This window comes from Eleutherodactylus coqui, chromosome 12 (genome assembly GCF_035609145.1).
Source record: "Eleutherodactylus coqui strain aEleCoq1 chromosome 12, aEleCoq1.hap1, whole genome shotgun sequence".
In the NCBI taxonomy this organism is placed as follows: Eukaryota; Metazoa; Chordata; class Amphibia; order Anura; family Eleutherodactylidae; genus Eleutherodactylus; species Eleutherodactylus coqui.
In genome coordinates this window covers 118036889-118057588 of record NC_089848.1, presented here as the reverse complement: position 1 = coordinate 118057588, position 20700 = coordinate 118036889, and the positions used below count along the sequence as shown (strand labels likewise).

Below are 20700 nucleotides of genomic sequence, written 5' to 3'. Positions count from 1 at the left end.
GGGTGGTTAAAGGGGTATTCCAGCGATTCAAAGTCAAGGCTATCCGCTTCATAAGGTGATAACATGTCATTTTACAATATAACTTTATAACCTCTTTTACAAAGTGGCAGAGATATTGCTTTTCCTGTGGTCTCCCCCTCCACTGAGTTCTCCATTGGTATCCAACGGTTACGTCCTGTATTCTCCTTGTTTACTGATCATTGCCTTCAATTTCTGTAAAGACGACACAGTTTGTACAATTCTGAATGTGCACTCATCAATAACTGGCAATTAGACATTGTGGGAAATGTAGTTTTTGCCCTCCCCGGCTGCTTTTTAAATTAATGTTGATATCTGAAGCTGCATGGAACACAATGTTGGAGCAGGTCAGCGAAAAAGGAACTGGAGTTCAGTTTGACGATTTACAAGGGGTGGACAAAAATATGGAAATACTGCACGAAATGCATGGGGTTTTAATCATTAGCACTGAGCTGCCCTTTTGATTGCTTGGCTGAGAGCTTTCCCGCCACATTTGTGTTTACTTCACCTCTTGCCCTGCTCTGGGAGGTTTATGGAGCCAGCTGGTAACAGCAACTGAGTATCTCAAACTCCTGACCAATGGAACCTTGTTGCTCCGGCAGATGTTTATTTGTGCCCTGCAGCATCGGTGTCTTAGTACCTCTACTTAAAATCAGTCACTACATGTCTTATTGGAATATGATTTATAATCCCATGTAATTTAAGGGATGCATTTCATACTGTGTTTACATATTTTTGTCCACCCCCTGTATATGGACGTTTGGGATAATGACAATAACCAGAAAGGTTAGGGAAATTTCGAAATTTTCCTCAGATTTCCATTTTCATTGAAGATATGTTAGAGCCTAAACAATGTAATTGTGATGCCTCATGGTGACATTTTGTCTGTTCCCAGGCAAAACGGAGTGGGGCTCTGCTCCATGACAGCCCGAGTCGCTGGGATCATTGCTCCACTTATTATTCTTCTGGATAGGTATCACTCGGCTATACCGATGGCCATTTATGGCAGTGGCCCCATCATCGGAGGTCTCCTCTGCTTCCTATTACCAGAGACACTAAACAAGGACCTTCAAGATCACGCTCAAGAAGCCAATGGCGTTCCAAGGTAAATCTAGTTGTGCTCCGTCGGAAGGTCTGACAGGTTATAACATTGGACTGCAGAGATGACACATGAGTTCTCGTCAGTCACCTGACACTGGCATGCAATAGAATGGGAACATCTACGTACGTCTGGTTAAAGGGATAAAACAGTCAGCAGCTCATGCTGCATAAAAATCAATAAACATTTTGAGTTGTCTTTCAGTACTGCAAAAAAACAAATCTGAATTCCCCTTTAAAGGGGACCTATTGCGTCTTATGAGCCCCATAGACTAGGGTTATGCACTTACAGGACAGGGGCGCAAGTCCGGGAATGTGACTTTCTACTCATCTGTCTCCCCATATTCTCGCTGTCCATCCACAAGGCACTTGATGCATTAAGTGAACTCCCTCTCTTTACTGTTTGCAGCAAAAATACCATCCATAATGAGAGGACATTGTGTGCACACAATGAAGAGAAGGAGTAGGTACTGTTGTATCTTGTCTCCACCGGAACTATGGATGGAGATAAGGGTTTGTCCAGGGGGAGTTTAACAGAACACCCACAACTGCTGATTGGCTAACTTGCCAACAGCGGCCGGCACACACCAGGTAGGGAACGTGGGGCCATTAACGTTGACAGCGGCAGAAGTTTGTATATTGAAGAGCTGACGGCCATTGGGGGACAGGGACACAGACAGCAGGGCCAGCTGCAATGGTTGCCTGCCTGGACAGAAGCTGATATAACAGCGCTGAAGAGAGCAGAGCAGCCGGCAACATTCACAGTGAGGTATGGACAGCTCCGGAACAGGGAGGGGAGAACGCAGAGTTCCGGGAAAAGTCACAGCTGACTGGCTATTGGACCGCCGAAGATGGCGTAGAGTGACAGCACCTGAGACAGTTCATTACTGATGGGAGGCCGGCGGAGAGAGTTATAGTGGAGGACAGACAGCGCTGGAGCATGGAGGGGAGAAGGCAGAGCACTGGGGAAAGTGACAGCTGACAGGCTGTTACACCGCTGGTGATGGAGGAGACTGACAGGGCCGGAGAGAGTGCATCGCTAATGGGAGGCCGGCAGGGAGAGTGCCTGGGGGAAAGGCAGCGCTGGAGGCGGGATGGAAGAAGGAGAAGCGGCAGAAACACTGACAGGAGGCGCAAAGGGATCTTATGTTAGACCGTGGAAGATGGGAGGGCAAGGGAGAATGACAGCGCCCGAGCCACGAGGAATGTGAGCTAGCCAATCGGCAGCTGTGGGCGTTCCATGACACTCCCCCTAAACAAACCCTTGTCTCTACCCATAGTTCCGGTGGAGACAAGATACAACAGTACCAAAGGAGTCTGCTCAATGGCCCGAGCGCTGCCTTAGGGCCCTTTTACAGGAAACCTATTGTTCAGTGTAAATGTACACCCCAACCTATCGACAAATGAAAACTTGTTTGCTTCTGGTTCATCATTCAGTTTCTGCATGCAGAAAAACTGAACAAGGGATCGGCTCGTCTAAACAGGCAGTTGTTCACTTAGTTTATAGGGCTCATGTGACATGATAAATCCCTATTAAGGGCTTTTAAATCTGAATAAATAAATCTTGTTATTTGTATAGCGCCAACTTATTCCACAGCGCTTTCAGGTAATTATTACTTATTATCCCCCACCAAGCTGGGGGCTCATTTTACCGACCTCGGAAGGATGGAAGGCTAAGTCAACCTTGAGCCGGCTACCTGAATCATGCAGGGATTGAACTTGCAATATCTTAGCTATTCATGAATGAATAGCTAAAAGCTATCTGTCATTGGCTAAGCGCTCAGCCAATAGCTAAGTAGTAGCTGCTATTGGCTGAGCCCTCAGCCAATCTGCACAGCCCTTTCAGGAGGCGAGGATTTTTAAATCCCCGTCTGCTGAAAGAGCTCAGTAGCAGTGCCGGGGAGCCAGCCGGAGGATGCGGCTGACAGCAGGAGAGGTGAGTAACTTATTTATTATTTTTTTAGCCACTTTTTTATGATTGTCGGGGAAGGGCTTCTATTTCAAGGCTTGGGCTTGTCAGGGCTTGTCAGAAACCACTGCTTTCAATGGGATCGGCATGGGATAGCATGCCGCTGACTTCTGCCACAGCTGTCACAGCTGTCACAGCTGTGACAGAGGGTTCCTTCATTCCCACGGTCCCCGCAGAGATGAAGGAAACTCCTGTGACAGCTGTGGCAGAAGTCCGCGGCATTCTCCATATCTTTTCAATGGGGCTAGCGCTGCTGCCGCTGGCCCCATTGAAAAGACTGGCGATGTTGCAGCGATATCCCAGCGGTTTTGGGATATCTGCCTGTGTTTTTCTCGCACTGCGATGCGAGACTTTAACTTTAGAATCGCATCGCAGTGGAGAAAAAAACGCCAGTGGGTGGGAGCCCTTATTGCGCTGAGTCGTAGGTTCAAATTCCACCCAGGACAACATCTAGATGGAGTTCGTATGTTCTCCCCTTGTTTGCTTGGGTTTCCTCACATACTCCAAAAAAACATACCGATACGTGAACTTAGACTTTGACCCCAATGGGTATATGAAGTGATGTAGGGCGCCGCGGAATAAGTCTGTGCCATGTAAATGTATAAAATATGCCATGGAAGTTTGCCTAAAGCTTCATGCCTGAATGTTCTGTTCTTTCAGCGCTCATACCCTTCCAAAAGAAACACTCATACATGAAAACCATCAAGAGGTAGAAGAGGACCCTTCAAGACTGCAGAAAGGAACTCGTTTATAAGGATTAGCAAAGTTTGACTGAGATTGTGAAGACCAGGATCCTGGCTTTGATTTTGGCATCATCATGATGGCGCAGCGACGGTCGCCGTCCTGCGTGGACTTATTTATGAAGGCCTGTAATTAATGAAACAATTTACGATGTTCCCAAGCACACGGCGATTAGAAATTTCATGCGGCATCCGTGACGTTAATGGGTGAGCCGTGTGTTAATAGGGAACTCACCGACCGATAGCTGGACGGCATTTGGTAAAATCTTTGTGCACTTGTGTCTTGTAAGTAAATGAACATGGCTCCAGCGGACATATGGTTGTTACTGCCTGTCTGCCACGACGCATTGAACCGAGTCTGTCCACTGAAATAAATACTTTTAGAAACATGGCGATTTATTTAAAGCCAACACTTAGAAATGGGAAGAGCAAAGGGTCATGACTAGAGATGAGCGAGCACGCTCGGATAAGTCAGTTACTCGAGCGAGCCTCGCTCGTCTCGAGTAACTGCTTACTGGTCTGAGCGTGCTCGGGGGAAGGGTTCTCTCTCTCTCCCCCCGCTATCCCCCACTGCCCCTCCCCCCCCCTGAGCACGCTCGGACCAGTAAGCAGTTACTCGAGACGAGCGAGGCTCGCTCGAGTAACTGACTTATCCGAGCGTGCTCGCTCATCTGTAGTCATGATGAAGGTAGTCAAAATCTTCAACTGTCTATGCAAATATTTGTGTGACAGCATGGTCCGTGCCCCCATATATAAGGTACACTAATACAGATACAATGCAGAGGGACTACAAGTACAATAATAATATCTTGTATCTATAATAGTTACTTATACACAGGGAAAGGAGTATGATTGCAGGATGAGACTACAAAGGGTTTGTTTGTAGTCTGTTACCATAGAGACGCCTAGGTCTGCCTAGGAGCTGTATACACCAAAAGATGGGAATTGTTAATTAAGACTATTTGCAGAGTTGCTTCATTTTTTTAGATGCATTGGAAGAGTAAAAAAAATGTTGGAAATGTTTTACGAACAGCCGGCGATGGTATAAAATACCAGTAGGCGCACTTTTAACTTTACCCATTACTGACACCTCACTGGAACCCAGTTTGCAAAGAACATACAGATTTTTGTGGCAGTTTTCAGCGCAGCTTTTTGAGTCAAAGTCGTAAGTGGACACAACAGGAAGGTGATGTCCAGAAGTGGCTCCACAGAAAGGAGAAGTAAAAGTCCAAAAGTGGATCCAACAACCCTGAGAAGTAGTATTCCAGGAATGGATCCAGCAGGAGGAAGGAGAAGTAGGAGTCTAGAAGTGTATACAGCAGGAAGGAGAAGTCCAGACGTGAATCCAATAAATGAATATGAATACAAGATACTCCTTCTGATTTTCCTTGTTCTTACAATCTAAAGTTGCAGGGAAGCACAGAGGGGGTCATTATGCCCTCTCATCACCAATGGCTTTGCAATGGGTGCTTGAAGCTGCAGGTGGTGCCTCCACTTACGTTTCTTGCCCATTGGACATGGTCACCGGCAACTGTTGCCACCTCTCTGCCACAGCGCCATGCTCTCACTCCAGCTGTTAGGGTTGGCCATAGGAAGTGCACCCAGCTTTCCCATCCCTAACTTATCCAGGCATTTCCCTGGGTATTTAATGTACCTTCCTCCTCTGGAGGGTGCCTGAGCAATAGGTTCTGTTTGGTCCTCCTATGGTGCTAATTGATTCCTGCCTTGACTCATGCCTTTTCACCCAGCTTTCCCTACTTTTCCTGTCCTGACCTTGGCTAGTTATTTGATTACATTGGCCTGCTTGCTGCCTGGACTGTCCCTCTGCTTGTCTCTCTGTCTATCCATAAAGTCTACCTGTCCTGACCCTGCCTATGATATTGTCACGGCTTGTCCCTCTGGTACTGCACTATGGTGTCTAACCTCTCTGTGTTAGCTGCCACTGCACTGAGAATGCTCTTGAGGTTATGGCATAGAGACCCCTGCATCAAAGACCAGATCCCTCAAAAAGAGGTTAAAGTATGAAAACCAAGGCACCCCTAGGCGCTGCTCCCCAGAGTACTTCATAGCCAAATTGACCAGTGGCACAGTGGGTCCACCCCTACTGCATGACAGGCTTATTACCACAGTGACTTCTCACTGTGGTAAAGTAAAGTAGTTATCGAATGCATGTGCAACACCCCAGAGGGGCGACCCCGGACACCTGGCTAGCGTGAAGAGCCGGGGGGGATAAATGCCGGCTTGTCACGGCGGCACTTACCGGGCAGCCAAGGTCAGTGTAGATTTGCAAACCAGCTTCGACACCCCTATGATAAGGAATGCCAATAAACGGGATGCAGGGAGTAGTAGTACTTATCACTCGTGACGCCACCGTTTCCACACACCGGTATTCTATATAGCGAAAAAATAAATACAGAGACTTGTATCTAGTACCTCGGGTCCCTAGGAACGGTTAGGGCCCGGTATAACTTTTACTTTGGAATAACTTGTAGGGAGGATACACAGGATGAATACGGTCCTACAGTCCACGTTATCTGTATGTCACCAGGTCCCGGATTGGGAGCACTCTAGAGGAGGAAGAGGGGTAGGGGGTCACTCAGCAGACACTCTGGCAGACAATTATTAAAAGGAGGCTTAGCCAATACACACCTCGCATGGCAGACACGTGGGTGTCACAATAAAGTACCTCTGTGCGGTGATCCTAACTATGGACGGACGCACAGGAAAAGATTGTAGTGTGAATGGATACCTGTTTTGGAACTTTTGGTAGGACTCTCTCTGCTGACGGGACTCACTTCGCCTACATCCACATTCCAAACGCTACGGATATCGTTCCTCCTCTTCCATCTTCACCTACATGAAAGCTGAAGGTGCTTCCATGTGGCTCTGTGTCTCTCTTGGGTCCCTGAACAAGATCGCACTCGCAGATTGAAGATAGAACTCTTTTCCCGCTCTCAATCACTCCTACTTATACCGTCACTCACACCACATGACATGACAGACTAATACATTTACATGCAGGCAGTGATTTTATTGGAGTTAACCTCTCAAGTGCCGCAGCTGTGCAACACACTCACTGGATATGACAGGACAAGCTTTGCACAGAGCATCTACATAGGACAAACGTATGACATTTATGGAGGGGTCCAGGATGGGGTTCTTGGCCAGGCAGAAGGTTATTAGGGAGAACAAGGGCTGGAGGGGCCACAGCTTAGACCCCAACCATTGCATATGTGGTGCACTGAGCTGAAGGTTGTAGCCCCTTTTCACTTCTGTTCATTGAAGATGTCCTTTAAAGGGGTTGACCCACTTCTACCTGTTTTGCTGCAGGAAGAAGAATGCTCCATACAGTGTACAGTGGCCTGGGTTGGTACTGCAGGCTGAGTGCCTTGCACTTCATTAGGACTCAGCCTGTGATACAAACTCTGGCCACTGGCAATATATGGAGCCTTGTTCTTCCTGCAGCAAAACAGGTAGAAGTGGGTCAACCCCTTTAAGTCATAGTTATAAAGCAAAAAAAGCAGTTCCTCTTCTCATCAGAAGGTGTAAATGCCAAGTGGTACTTGTAATATCCTCATAAATACCCCATACACACATTGTTCTACTGTATATGCACCAGCTCTAATCAGGGTAGAAATACCACACACAGATTTAATTGAAATACGTATTTTTATTATGCAACATGAAAAACAACGGCTTTGTCACAGACAGCGGTGATAACATTTATAAAAGAAGTACTATACAAAGTGAAGATTTCTAGAAATGCCGTATTTAGGCAGAAACTCTAAAAAAAAATTTTTTATAAATAATAAATTAGGATCTCCAATATCGTAATGTTCTAAAATTCCATCATGTTAAGAAAAGCATACAAAATCTTAGCACTATGGTAGAGTTAAGAAAGAAATGTAATCAGCATCGTCTCAAGATTCATCAGTTATAAGATACCGCCATGTGCCTGGAAACCTTTCTATGGGCAAATTCCACCCAAATCCACCCATCACCAAGCTCAACCATAAAAGGCAATAAATACTGTATTTCCTTTGAGCATCCAATATATAAAATGTAGGATGCCCAAAAGAAGCCAAATAACATACTGCATTTAAGTCAAAGAGAATGAGGTCCCATAACGCTTCGGGAACTCCTCAAGCATTATGGGACTACTTTTTCCTAACTGAGTGGAAAACAGTAGGAGTTAATTGTAATCTGGATTAAACTGGCCATAAAAGTTGACCAAATCCAGCAATTTTGGTGGGAGTGGCCAATGGTCTAATGTGTATGGGGGTCTCCTGGCTGTACCCAAGTATAGTGAACTTCAGGAGACTTCAAAATGTCTACTTGTTTTCCACTGGGAATTTAGTAAACCTCTGCTGAAGGGGTTCTTCCCCAATTGAGAAAAAAGCATGCATAAGTGGCCAAGTGTACATGGTTATGGTGGAGGCCAGCTTTATGCCCCATACCAAGTTCAAAGTCTCACCCTGCAGCCTTAACGCCTGCTTAGTTATTGTGCTTAAGAAGAATATGTAGTAATACAATGCTCTGACCCAGAGGCCTTCACAGAATAGTCCACTGAAAAGAACTAGGAGACGTGCAAGTTAAGATTATAGTGACCCATGTTGTTGGTCTACATAATGTCTGATCACAGAAGATCCCATCATTTCTGAGCTGGTTTTGAATTACCAAAAGTGACAAATACTACACCAGTCTCATTTCCTTTGTTACTGGAATTGTCTGCAGAGGAGATGATATGTCTTCTAAGAAGAGGAGAAGCAGTCACCTCGTAACGAGGAGGAGAAGATACAAACTCGAATGTCGAAGAACTATGAGTGTCTGACTGTTTTGTAACGGTGGTGGATGTCTTGGACCTTACGACTTTGTTGCCATACTGATCAAATTCTTCATATTTCTCAGTAACTATTGTTGTTCCAATTACTTTGGGACTTTCTGACCCAGTTTTTAACTCTAAGACACTTTTTTGCCTTTGAGAATTGGGACTTGATGATGAATTGTGGTCTTGTACATAAACTACTGGAATGCCAAGTGATCCGGTTGACAATCCTTGTCCATTGTTACTTATATTCCACTGCTGAAAAGGATCTAAACTCTCCAGGGAATTTACTTCATTCTGGCCTTTTGTGCCATGTATATCTTGGGACGTGCCTCCGTTCTGCTTTGAATCTACACAAGAAGGTGGAGAACTGCTGCTCTGCTGGGAGATCTTTCTGGCCGCAGACTCTATGGTGATGAAAGAAGGAGATGTAGGAGAAAGTCGACTGGAGACACCACTAGTCACCTCCAGCTCTGATTTCTTGCTTTCTGCTTTTTCTTGATTTGCAGCTTCTGTACACTTAAGTTCATAAAGTTGTGTTGGTTTTTCAGGTTTTGCTTTACTAGAGACAATACTGATCTTTTTTATATTATTGGAAGTATTGCTAGATGTTCCTAAAGATTCGCGGAATAGACCTGAAAGACTTACAATGTCAGAATCAGATTTTAAGTTGGACACAGCATAAAGTGCTTTCTTAATTGTTTCCTCAATGTCTAAAATTTTTGCCAGGGTTTGCTCCTTTAAATGTTTGATTTCTTCACTTGCCCTTTCGAGGTCCTCAAAGGCAAGTTCCACGGATGAGACACTTTCAGAATCTTCCCTTTCTAGCTCACGTTTTTCATCCTTCTGTCTTTCTTCCTGCTTAGGCAGAGGGGATTCTTTCTGTTTTGAGCTTACTACCCAATCTGGAACAGTCTCAAATAACCCCTTCATGGACTTTGCATCAGCACTGCTGGTCTCCTCTTCCAATTCTTTTACTTTTTTCAAAATCATTTCCAACTCATCCTGTTTTCTCAAATTTTCAAAAATATCTGTTGCCGCCTTTACATTGTCCTTCATTATTTCATCCATATGAACTGATAATCGTTGACGTCTTGCATCTTCGGATTCCTTTTTTTGCTTGATCCTCATGACTACATCCTTGTTATCGGCATGATTAACATCGGTTCTTGTTTGTGTCACATCAAATGCCGACATCTTTGATGACAACTCTTCACCTTCTAGATTTTCAGGCAACTTTGGTTTATTTTTGTCTTTTTCTGATCTTGGTCCTAAGTGGTCTTCTGGCACGGCATGAGTAACTAGGTTAAACTCTGAAGAAGCAGCGCATTCATTTAATGCATCGTCTTTGTCTTTTTGATCAGCTTTAATCACTCTTTCTCCTTGGTGGGTCTGATTTTTACTTGTGATCTCATGGTTTTGGCTGCATAGTATGTGTTCATGGTGAAGGGTGTTCTTCTCAGATTCCATACTTCTGTTTGCAGGAGGACAAACACAAGTATTCTGGATGTTACTTGAAGCCTGGACTTGTACCGCCATATTGTCGATCTCTGTTATGCCTTTAAAATGACATTCATCAGATGGAGTTGAAGGCCTAGAAGTTGGAGATGATGGTGCAGTCAAGGAGGCCTTGTTTTTGTGTCTAGGTGGTGGCCGTACACCTGGTAACAAATGCTTTGGTTTTGGTGGTAGTGCTGGCTTTTGTCTTTGCACCATCGGGCAGGTTTGAGAGGTATTACCATTTTCATCTACTGTATTTCCACAGGCCTTTGCAATGAAATCTTGAGTATTTGGCACTGGATTAGTCACCTTTACAAAGCCATCTCTGGTTGCTTCTACATTACTTGGGTTGACTTGGCACTTTTCTGGTTCAGTCACAGGAGCTGGAGAAGGAGGAGAGTCATTATCAGATGGTTGCATTGACTTTGCCATAGCCTGATCTTTGATATGCTGAACATCAGAGTTCCTTTTACACGCCGCATACGATTGCCCTGCATTTCTGTATATCATAGCTGCTTTAAAGTCTCCCTTTGACACATTTACATTAGACTTGTGAAGCAATTCAAGGGTGGATGATAAATTACCTTTTACGACTTCTTCCTTTTCTATCTCTTTCTGCTCTTTTGAAGCATTCTGTAATGCTCTGATTGCTGCCTTTACATCTCCCCTGACAATATCTTCATCCCTTTCTTCTTGTTCTATTTGTGTCTTATAGTCACAATCACTAAAGGGATTTAAATAGTTTTTGGCTTGTTTGGGGGGCTCAGCGTCGGTTTTAATGTTGCTACTTTCTGCACTAATGATTTCTTTATTCTCAAGTGAAGCTTTCTCCTCCTTAGAAACACTGACCTTTTTGGTGGCTGATGACGATGTCTGAAGACTTGCACAGGACATCCGTGTGTCTTTAACAGTGGTCATCAGACTTGCTGTTTGTGTTACTGTTGCACGTTCTTGACACAATGTTGCTTGAACTGGCTGCTTTATGTTTCTTTCTGCTTCCTTGCTGGTCACTTGTATTTCTTGCACGTTGTTCTGTAACTTGCATTGTACTTGTTTTTGGATGGTTCTAGCTTCAGCTGTCGCCTGTCTCAGATCCAACATTGCAGCTTGTAGATCGGTGCTTGTGGTGCTGTTGTTTTGTAAGGTATTAGAGTTGGAGCCGACAACACAAAACTTTTTATCCAGTGTAGAGGTGTTCTGTCCTCCAGATGTTTGCGTGGCGTCTGTACTTTTTTGTACCGTGATGTTATTTTCCGCAGTATTACTCAGACTGATGTTCCTTTTTTCTATTTTGCATCCAGATGAAACTTTTTGGGCATCTGGGCCTCCTGTAGTTCCATCCACAGGACAATCTTTCACATGAAGTTGTACAGGTTGGAACACGGGGGTGGACGTAACAAAGACACATCCAGTTGACTGATGAGTTGACTGCATGCATTGCTTGGCGTTTGCCTCTTGCTGCATAGATTCGCTCTGAGAATAGGTAAGAGCATCCACTTCTGACTCTGCTTGAAGATTTTTCAAGTATTCAAGATCACCTTTTTCAATGCAGCTTGTGAATAACTGCACATTTCCTTTCTCGTTTTGCTCCCGAGTCACTGCATTCCTCGATTTGTTTTCTTGGCCACATGCAAGAAGATTCCCAATTGTGGATTTGACATTCCCTTTGAGAATATCCCCTTGCGCCATGTTAAATTTACAATGTAAGGACAGAGCGTAGATAATAATTTTGACCGAGCTGCTTTCTGACTCCTCCATGATGATACCAGTTTTTATAGAAGTATCTTCATTTACCAATATCTTAAGGGCTTTGGAGACATCATCTCTGACATTTTCTTCCTCCTGTTCTGTGGACTGAAGAGGATTTAGAAGTTTCAGTTTGGTTGCGGTGATTTGTCCACTGCAGTTTTCCTCCACCAGTAGGCCGTGGGCTTCTACATCGGCTCTGTGGAGGAGCTGGATTAGGATTCTCTGCAGGTTACCCCCCACAATTTCTTCCTTCTGAATATCAGTCGCTGTCTGTGTTGATAACTGATATTTTATCATCTTGACGTTTCCACCGTTGTTGTTCTCGATGACTATTCCTTTATGCTGAATTATATTATGGGAAAGGAAAGCATCGAGCGTGTCTTTTACATTTACTTCTTTCTGTTTGATACTATTGGAGCTTTCAGAGTCGAATTTATCTAGTGGCATACTCTCAAACAGCCAGGTTGTACTCTTCACATTGGCCTTAGGAATCCCTTCTATAGCTTGAGGAGTTGCGGAGCTTTCAGTATCTTTCAGGCTGTCTAAAGGTTGAGACTCAAATAACCATGTGCATCGCTTGACATCCCCTTTTTGATTGTCTTCTCTTTGCACTTTTACGATACCGCAATGTTCCTGATCGTCTCCTTTCAAACAATCGATAGGTTGGTTTTCGAAGAGCCATGTAGACGTCCTAACGTTTCCCTTTTGTACGTCGCTGACACTGACCAATCTTACATACTTCTTCTGGTTGACTTGTTGTGATTCAAACAGCTGCTTATTTAATTGGACCTCACCTTTCTGTATATCATCAACTGCCCTAGTTGTGTGCTTTTCAGTGTCAGTAATGGAATCCAATGGCTCTGTCTCAAATCTCCACCGGGCAGCCTTGACACAGCCCTTTTCAATATCTTCCTGTGTTACTGCTCTAATGACGAAAACTTCTTCATCCTTATTGATCATGTCAAGAGGTTTTGTTTCAAACAACCATTTTGCACCCCTCACATCCCCCTTTTGAACTTCTTCCTTCTTTACGGATCTCACCTCATGGTATCGCCCTCCTTTGTCCTGGATTGCATATAATGGCTTTGTTTCAAAACGCATAGTACAGGTCTTTACGTCTCCTTTAGTAACAGCTTCTTGTACTTTATTTATCTCTTTCTCATAGGAGTCCTGGTGGATCTGATCTAAGGAATAGGTCTCAAAGATAAACTTTTTTCCTTCAATGTCTCCGCCTTCTATATCCTTTTCAGGAGGTAATTCTTGAATTCCATCTTCATGAACTGTTATAGAGTCGATTGGACAGTTTTCAAACAGCCAAGTGAATTTATTGACTGAACCAGCTGGTATGTTTTCTTCTTCGGGAATGTCTGTCTTCTGAGAGGGGGTACAGGCATTTGGCTTTGACTCAAAAATCTCTTTCACCCTGGACACTTCACCAGATTGAATTTCAACACGACTCGAATACCTTATCAGTTTTTGCTGTTCTTTTGTAGAAGAAAGACTGTCTAAAGATTCGGTCTCAAATAGATGCTTAGTTGTTTGTACATTAACCCCCTCCAGGTTGTCTTGGGAAGCAATGCTTACTTTTATATATCGCTCTTCAGAGTCTTTGATGGAATCAAGTGGTTGAGTTTCAAACATCCAAGTGTATGAGTTAACATCACCTTGAACAGGAAGCTCCTTCTCACATTTTTTCTCTGATTTATCATATAAGATGTCAATAGGTTGGGTCTCAAAGAGCCATCGACATTTGGTAACATCACCTCTTTGTAAGTCTTCTTTCTGGGCTGTGCATTGTTCATCTCTCCCATTCTTATCGGGATGAATGACATCAACAGGTTGTGTCTCAAACATCCATCTGGCTGTCCCGACATCACCGGCCATAATTTCTTGTTTCGTGATCCCTTTAATAATATCTACCTTTTGGATACTTTCACTAAACTGATCCAGTGGTTTTGTTTCAAACATCCACTTGTAATTTTTAACGTCTCCACTGATTATTTGCTCCCGACTGACAGATGTGACCTGATGGTAATTGCCCAAACTATCTTCTATGGCATAAAGCGGTGTGCTTTCAAACAAAGCTTGACTTGCTTTCACATTCCCCAACTTAATTTCATTCTGATTAGAGACTTGGACACTTTTACGGTTTCTTGTGCTCTCAAGTGGAAGTGTTTCAAATAGGTTTTTGAATGACTTCACATCTCCCTTTATGATGTCTTCTGCTCCTTTTACATATTGTCCCATTGATTCGTCCTCTTTGCTGGTAATTTTGTCTAGAGAACATGTCTCAAACACATGCTTCCTTTGTTGAACATCTCCTTTCTCCTCATTTAATAGTTCAACCTTTTTTAATTGGCCGACTTCCAAAGTGCCTTTGAGCATTTCCATTGGTTGTGTTTCAAAGAGCCACAGTGTGGACTTCACATCTCCTGGCAATATTTCTTCTGCGGCAGCGAACTTACTATCAGTGCTATCATTTATGGAGTCAACGGTCTGCTTTTCAAAGATCGTGCACTGCTTGCTCACATCTGCACCTTGAACAGCGTCAACAGAGGGTTGAAACACTCCTTCGTCTAGGGTCTCTTTTATGGTGTCTAGGGGCTGAGTTTCAAATATCCATTTGGTTGCATTTACTCCTCCTTTGGCTATCTCCTCCAATGATATTCCTCTAATCACCTGGACTTTAGATGTGTCCTTATGAATCGTGTCCAAAGGCTGAGTTTCAAACAACCATCTGGCTGCCTTTACATCATTGCTTTGCGTTTCTTCCCTACAAATAGACTTAATCTCGTGAACATTTCCAGTTTTATCTCTAATTGCACACAAGGGCTCGGTCTGGAAGTATTTGATTGTCTTGTTCACCTCTCCCTTGAGTTCTTGTATCTCCGATTTAAGTTGAAGAATGTTATCTTCTTCTATAGAGTTGCATCGACCAACTTCATCTAGTGATTGTGTCTCAAATAGAATTTTGGTTCCCTTCACGTCGCCTTTTTCGCCTGGGTCCTTTAAGACTGCTTGCTGGACATCAGCATCTTCAGGGTAGATTTTATTTAATGAGTCAAGTGGCTGGGTTTCAAATAACCACAAAGCTGTCTTAACGTCTCCCTTTGTCTGATCTTCCCCATGTAGGGTAGATGAGGATCTTTCACCACTGTTGGATTTCTGGCCTTTAAACATCAAAGAAGTGTTTTTAACATTACCACCGAGTACAGCTTCTTCTTCCGTCAGTTTTCGGTTACTCTGGTGTTCTCCAATGGTATCCAAATTCCAATTTTCGAAGATCCAACGCATGGACTGTACCTCTCCAGGCAAAACGGCATCTAGGCTAACTGAAGCCTGTTGATTTGGCTCGTCAGTGCTTAACAGTTCAGAAATGTCTCTAGACACAGCGTGCTCCAAGTTCTTTCTCAGCTCTGGATGCATATGGCGATAAAGTCTTTTTAGCTCATTTACTTGTCTTTGCTCATAGAACTTGGAAAATGACTCTTTTGGTGGAGGTGGAGGCATAAAGCCTTGTTCTTGTACTCCAGTCACTATAACGGAAGGCTGTGCTGTGTTGGGAGGAGGTGGTAAAGGTAATTCCTCTTCATGTTTCTTGTCAGCGTCCTTTGATAACTTCTTCATGTTGTCTGCCATCTTAAGAAGTAAATCAAAATTAAAAATTTTATCGGCTATAACTTTCTTATCTTTAACCAGATTAAAGTGAACCTCTAGGCAAAAAGGCAAAAAAGTTGAAGCGTCAACACGAACTCCAAAGTTTTCAGTACAGTTTTAGCTGGGTCATGACAACTGCTGCCTTTGATCTGCAGCAAGGATGCAATAAGACCCCTATGGATTTCCAAAACAATGTGGACCCAGGATGTGTAACCTTGGGGGGTGTTGGCACTACCACTTAGGTCAAATTCTGAGTTTTAGCTTTTGTCTGGAGGGTAATTTTAAACTAGATAGGTAAGACAGGTGGGTTAATACATAATACTGTATACTATAGATAAAAACATTGAAAATACTATGTATAAAAATAATGCTGGTTATTCACATTATCAGTGGTTGTACAGACTTACTATAAATGCAGGACCACATTGGTTGTACAGACTTTGAATATGTAAATTATTTCAATATTATATAATACATTCAAGAATATGAGCTGGAGGCGTCATCATTAGGGCTCGGTCTGACGAGCTTGGCAGAGGATCGTGATGTTCTCCCATTGCTTTCAATGGGACTGGTGCTTCTGCAATCTCATTGAAAGCAATGGGCTGCTGCAAGCCCTGCAACAATTTTCAGGGAAGGGCTTAAAATATAAACCCTTCCCTGAAAAATCATACCTAGAATGTGTTAAAAATAAAATATATATATAATCACCTTTTTGCAGTTGCCGAGGCTCAGGTGCATTCAGCCTGTCTTCTCCCTGCACTGCTCTGACTCTGTTTCAGCAGGCAGGGATTTAAAATCCCTGCCTGCTAAAAGGGCTGTATTTGATTGGCTGAGCACTCAGCCAATCACAGGCAACACTCAGCCATTGATTGAGCGACAGCTGGGTGCAGCCTGTGATTGGTCCCAGCACTCAGCCAATCACAGGCAGGGCTTACTCATTCACAGAATTCTATGAATGGCCAAGCGCTGCCTGTGATTGGCTGAGTGCTGTGACCTGTCAGTCATCTTCTTTCTTCCGTACTGTGGATAGTCCAGATGTGCAGTACAGATTTTCCCACGCCGTCGCTAGGCGATGACAGATCCCACGACCTTTACGCAGTGTTAATTGCAGAAGGGCCGTGGGTCGGGCGGCTTCCATTGACTTCAATCTCAATTGATTTCCACTCGTGTGCAGGAAAAAGCGCTTTTACATTGCATGCTATGGGCAGTATTTGCTGTGGAATCCAGGAGCAGACGCCGGCTCCAGATCCCGCAATGCAAGTATGCCCGTGTGCAGCCGGCTTCACAAGGGTTCTGTGTGTGTCCGTTATATTTGGAGTATAGAATAGTGAAGTAAACTACCCCAAATATAATGGAAATAAAAGGAACCCTTGTGAAGCAGACTACTGTGGGCTGTCCGTTTCACCAATGCACTGAATGGCTCCGTTCTCTTCCACTCGGAGTTCCATCACTACGCTTTTTTTGACAGTTGTGATGTAACCCCTAGACGGAGTCCCACAGTGTAGTGAACAATGCTCTGGGGCTAATACATGAACGACCGCTAATACATGAACGACCGCTAATACATGAACGACCGCTAATACATGAACGTTTTTGTGAACGTACGGAGATGGCTATTTTCATATTAGGCCTTCATCAAAACTGTTTAAAGGTGCGTTCACATGTTGCAGAGGAAACATTTACTATTAGCCTGTGTTCACACAGGGCGGATTTGCCGTGGATTGCCGTTGCATATCCGCACTGCGGCAAAACCGCTGCGTTTGCAGTGCAATGCAGCACAAATGAGTTTTGCAAAAAAGCTGTTCTCACAGGGCGGATTTTTTCCGCACAGCCGCAGTGCGTAAATGCAATTACGTCGCGGTTTTAAAAGATGCAGCATGTCCATTCTTCTGTCTTTTCCGCAGCGTTTTTTGTCCATAGACCTCTATGGACGCAGCAAAATACGCGGCAAAAAGTAAAAAACGCTGCGAAAAAAATGTTTGCGGATTTTTCTGCAAGAAAATCCGCAAGCCCAAATTAACCTTTGAAGCGGTTTTGCCGCAGAAGCATTTCTTCTGCGGCAAAACCCCAACGGAAAAACCACGGCAAAACCGCAGCAAATCCGCCCTGTGTGAACCCAGTTAAAGTGAATGGGATTAAAGCAAATAATAGCAAAAACAGGGATTTTATAGAGGAAGGTTGCACATGTAAATGGACCCAAATAATGGATTCTAATTTTGTGTGTCTCGCAATGCACAAAACTTGCGCAATAAAGTCGGCCGTGTAAATACAGCCTAGAAGAAGAACTTCCCTTGTTGCCCATAGCATCCAATGAGAGCGCAGCTTTCGTTCTGAAACTGCTCTGCTAAAGTGAAAGCTGCGCTGTGATTGGTTGCTATAGACAACAAGTACAGATTTTTTTTCGAACCATTTTGATAAATGAGGCCGACGGATGATGAGGCCTTCATCTCGAAGCATTTCTGCATGTCAGCAATTTCTGGTACGGGATGTGGGCTGCCATTTTATTACTTGGCTCCATCATTTGAGCCTATGATCATAAAGCAGACGTCCTCCTACCTTCTGCGTGTTTCCGTCTGTCTTCTCTTCTGTGACTTCTCTTCAGCGTCTGCGAAGATACAAATATTAACTCAGGCCCGCCGTCCGCACTGGCACTGTCATGTACGTTACATGTATATGAGAAAGGTAAATGAAAAAAGTGTAAAAACGCGTGAATGTTCCGGATGCGTTAACGTTCCTTAAATCGTATGTGTAATGTACATTTTGATCCTTTTTATAAGAAATACGTGTTTGTTTTTCACTGTAAACTTTTTTTTTCTAGTAAAGTTTTGTAGTTCAACAAAAACGTGTACATTAATCAGGTAACGCGTGCGATTCACAGGTGAACACATGATGGGACGGACGGCCCAATCAGGGAATTCCCACTGCCGGAAGAAATCAATGACATGATCCTGTTTTACTTCCCGCTAAGACTGCGGACTCACTCACTGGTCCAAGAAATGTGCCCCCTTAAACGTGATAATAACGACTCCCACAACAGCTGGCGTTTTCCGTGCGGTTGGCCACAACTTTATTAAACTTTCTTCTAACATTCTTTTTAGAACTTTAAACCTTTTCCCAAACTTCCCAACAACTAAAACTTTAATGAGTCCCAGGAGGCGTCAGAAAGCCATTCAGAAATAAGACGGGCTTAAAGAACCGCCTTTCTCCTGAACCAATGCTGGCATGGAAAGCAGCCCTCCGCCTCCACCTGCAGCTGTGACAACTTCCGAACTCCAAGGGCAAATGCTTTCAACTTTGTTCCGCTATTATATCCATTCCTCTTTCCAACTCCTGGGTGGGTGTCATCTTCTCTCTTCACCAGCTCCGGGCCGCTACATGACTCCTCCCTATCCTCTTCCTCCTTCCTATACTAACTCCTCCCTAACCCCTTACGTACAGGTCGCCTGACCCCATACCCCCCCCCCCTGTCCAAAGGCAGCTGCATTATACATATTGCTGCCTTAACTTCTAGTTGTGCAAAAATGAAAAACATCCATTTTTTTTTAAGAAGGACCCCTTTTTCTAATCTGAGCGCCCGGTCACATGACTGTATTTGTGCAATTAGTTCTGCAGGTAGCTAATTCTTAATCGTCTATAGGTGACTAAGAGTTACAAGGACGCATGGATGGAGTTTCCACTCTGCCCCAGTGCTCTGATGGGTCAGACTTCATCTGATAATATCCTACATGCAGTATATAGACGGCCTCTGAATATATAGCGTTCAATACGTCTCTTATTGGTGGTCAGAATAGTTCTAGATATATATCACAGAGCACGGATGCGGAGGATGGCATACATACTATTTGTACTCCTGCTGATGTCCACAATGTGCGGCTCCCTCCGGAGGGTCTACTGGTCCTTGATGAAGCGTCCAGTGACTTATTCCTCTGGTGTATCACTGACCGCCTTCTTTATCTGAAATGTGACATTTACATAGCGTATTAGAAGTAGGTTACTTATTAGTCCTTTATTATTCTGTGCTCCGGCAAGTGCCCATGGGCCGTACGTTCTACATATAAATGACTATTTCTAAAATTATGCAAATGAGTGATGGAATAATCCTCCACAGCGCCACCTATTGGAACGTAGTTTATCTATGAACCAATATCCAATCTTTAGCAGGACTTGCAACATGATAGGGATGTAAGCCAAACCAGGATCCCCATGGACATGCAGCTGTTTGGAGTTCTGGTTGGCTTTATGAACAGTCATCAATGTCAGTCCAGAGGGGTAATGTCTCTCCTTGTGTAGAGCACCATGAGGCTGTAGGGTGTCTTATAAGCCATGCAGTGCTCCTGGGTAACAATCCATTACTTACATCCATAGTTGTGTTGTAAGTTATGTTAACCACTTTGCAACCAGCAATGGCAAATTTACATTGCTGCTTGCCGGGCTATATGTAGCAGCAACGTGAATTTGTGTTCCTCATTCTGCCCCAGAGCTGCTGAAACATCCAAAAAAGAGTGTTACCAACAGCCTCTGGTTCAGGTTCAGTCGTCAGGACCCGATTTCACTCCTTCAACCAAAGAGGTAAAGTCTGCTGCAAATCTGTGTCACAATTCACGCCAATAGTGCGGATTTTGATGCAGAATTTGACTCCGATTTTGGAGCGGATTTTCTGTAGCGAATTACGCTACATGTGAACTTTACCCGATGCAGCAAAATCTGCAAAAAACCTAAAAACACAGACACAATGATTTTTTTTGTTCATTTTGCCTCCCAAAGACGCAATAATATTTATCAAAAAAGTCATATTTATCTCAAAATGGCACTAATAAAACAAGCATAAAACCAAGACACAGCTCTGTCCGTGGAAAAGTAAAAAAGGTCTTGGTCCTTGAAGGCAGCAAAGCCAGAAAACAAATTATTGTCCAAAAAAAGGGTTCAAATTGTGCAAAACTGATAAAGCCTAAAAAAAATAAAATAGAATTTTGGTTCATACTTGTACCGACCTGCAGATAAATGCTCTCACGTCATTTGCAGAGTGAACAGCATAAAACAAAGAAACAAAACTGAATTGATGGGTTCTTCACCCTGACCCCCCAAATTAATAAACGTTATACGGTACATCATATGTACTCCCAAATGGAACCAATGAAAACTGC

General features: G+C 43.7%; 2 protein-coding genes across 3 annotated transcripts in view; one reads left to right on the top strand and one right to left on the bottom strand.

Annotated features, from left to right (window-relative positions):
• Positions 1-4183, top strand: part of SLC22A13 (solute carrier family 22 member 13) — a 68422-nt gene extending 64239 nt beyond the window's left edge. Inside the window, exons 9-10 of the mRNA XM_066585052.1 lie at positions 914-1123; positions 3746-4183. Coding sequence (XP_066441149.1) covers positions 914-1123; positions 3746-3839 — 304 coding nt within the window. The 3' untranslated portion in view covers positions 3840-4183. The remainder of the gene's footprint in view (positions 1-913; positions 1124-3745) is intronic.
• A 3325-nt stretch (positions 4184-7508) lies between these two features.
• The window catches only part of LOC136587203 (xin actin-binding repeat-containing protein 1-like), a 32089-nt gene continuing 18897 nt past the window's right edge, over positions 7509-20700 (bottom strand). Inside the window, exons 2-4 of one of the 2 annotated variants that reach the window (XM_066585746.1) lie at positions 19396-19510; positions 18113-18161; positions 7509-15538 (exon numbers count right to left, since the gene is read on the bottom strand). In XM_066585746.1, coding sequence (XP_066441843.1) covers positions 8477-15538 — 7062 coding nt within the window. In that variant the 5' untranslated portion in view covers positions 18113-18161; positions 19396-19510 and the 3' untranslated portion in view covers positions 7509-8476. Of the gene's footprint in view, positions 15539-18112; positions 18214-19395; positions 19511-20700 lie in introns of those variants that run through there. The other variant, XM_066585747.1, reaches the window with a different exon arrangement.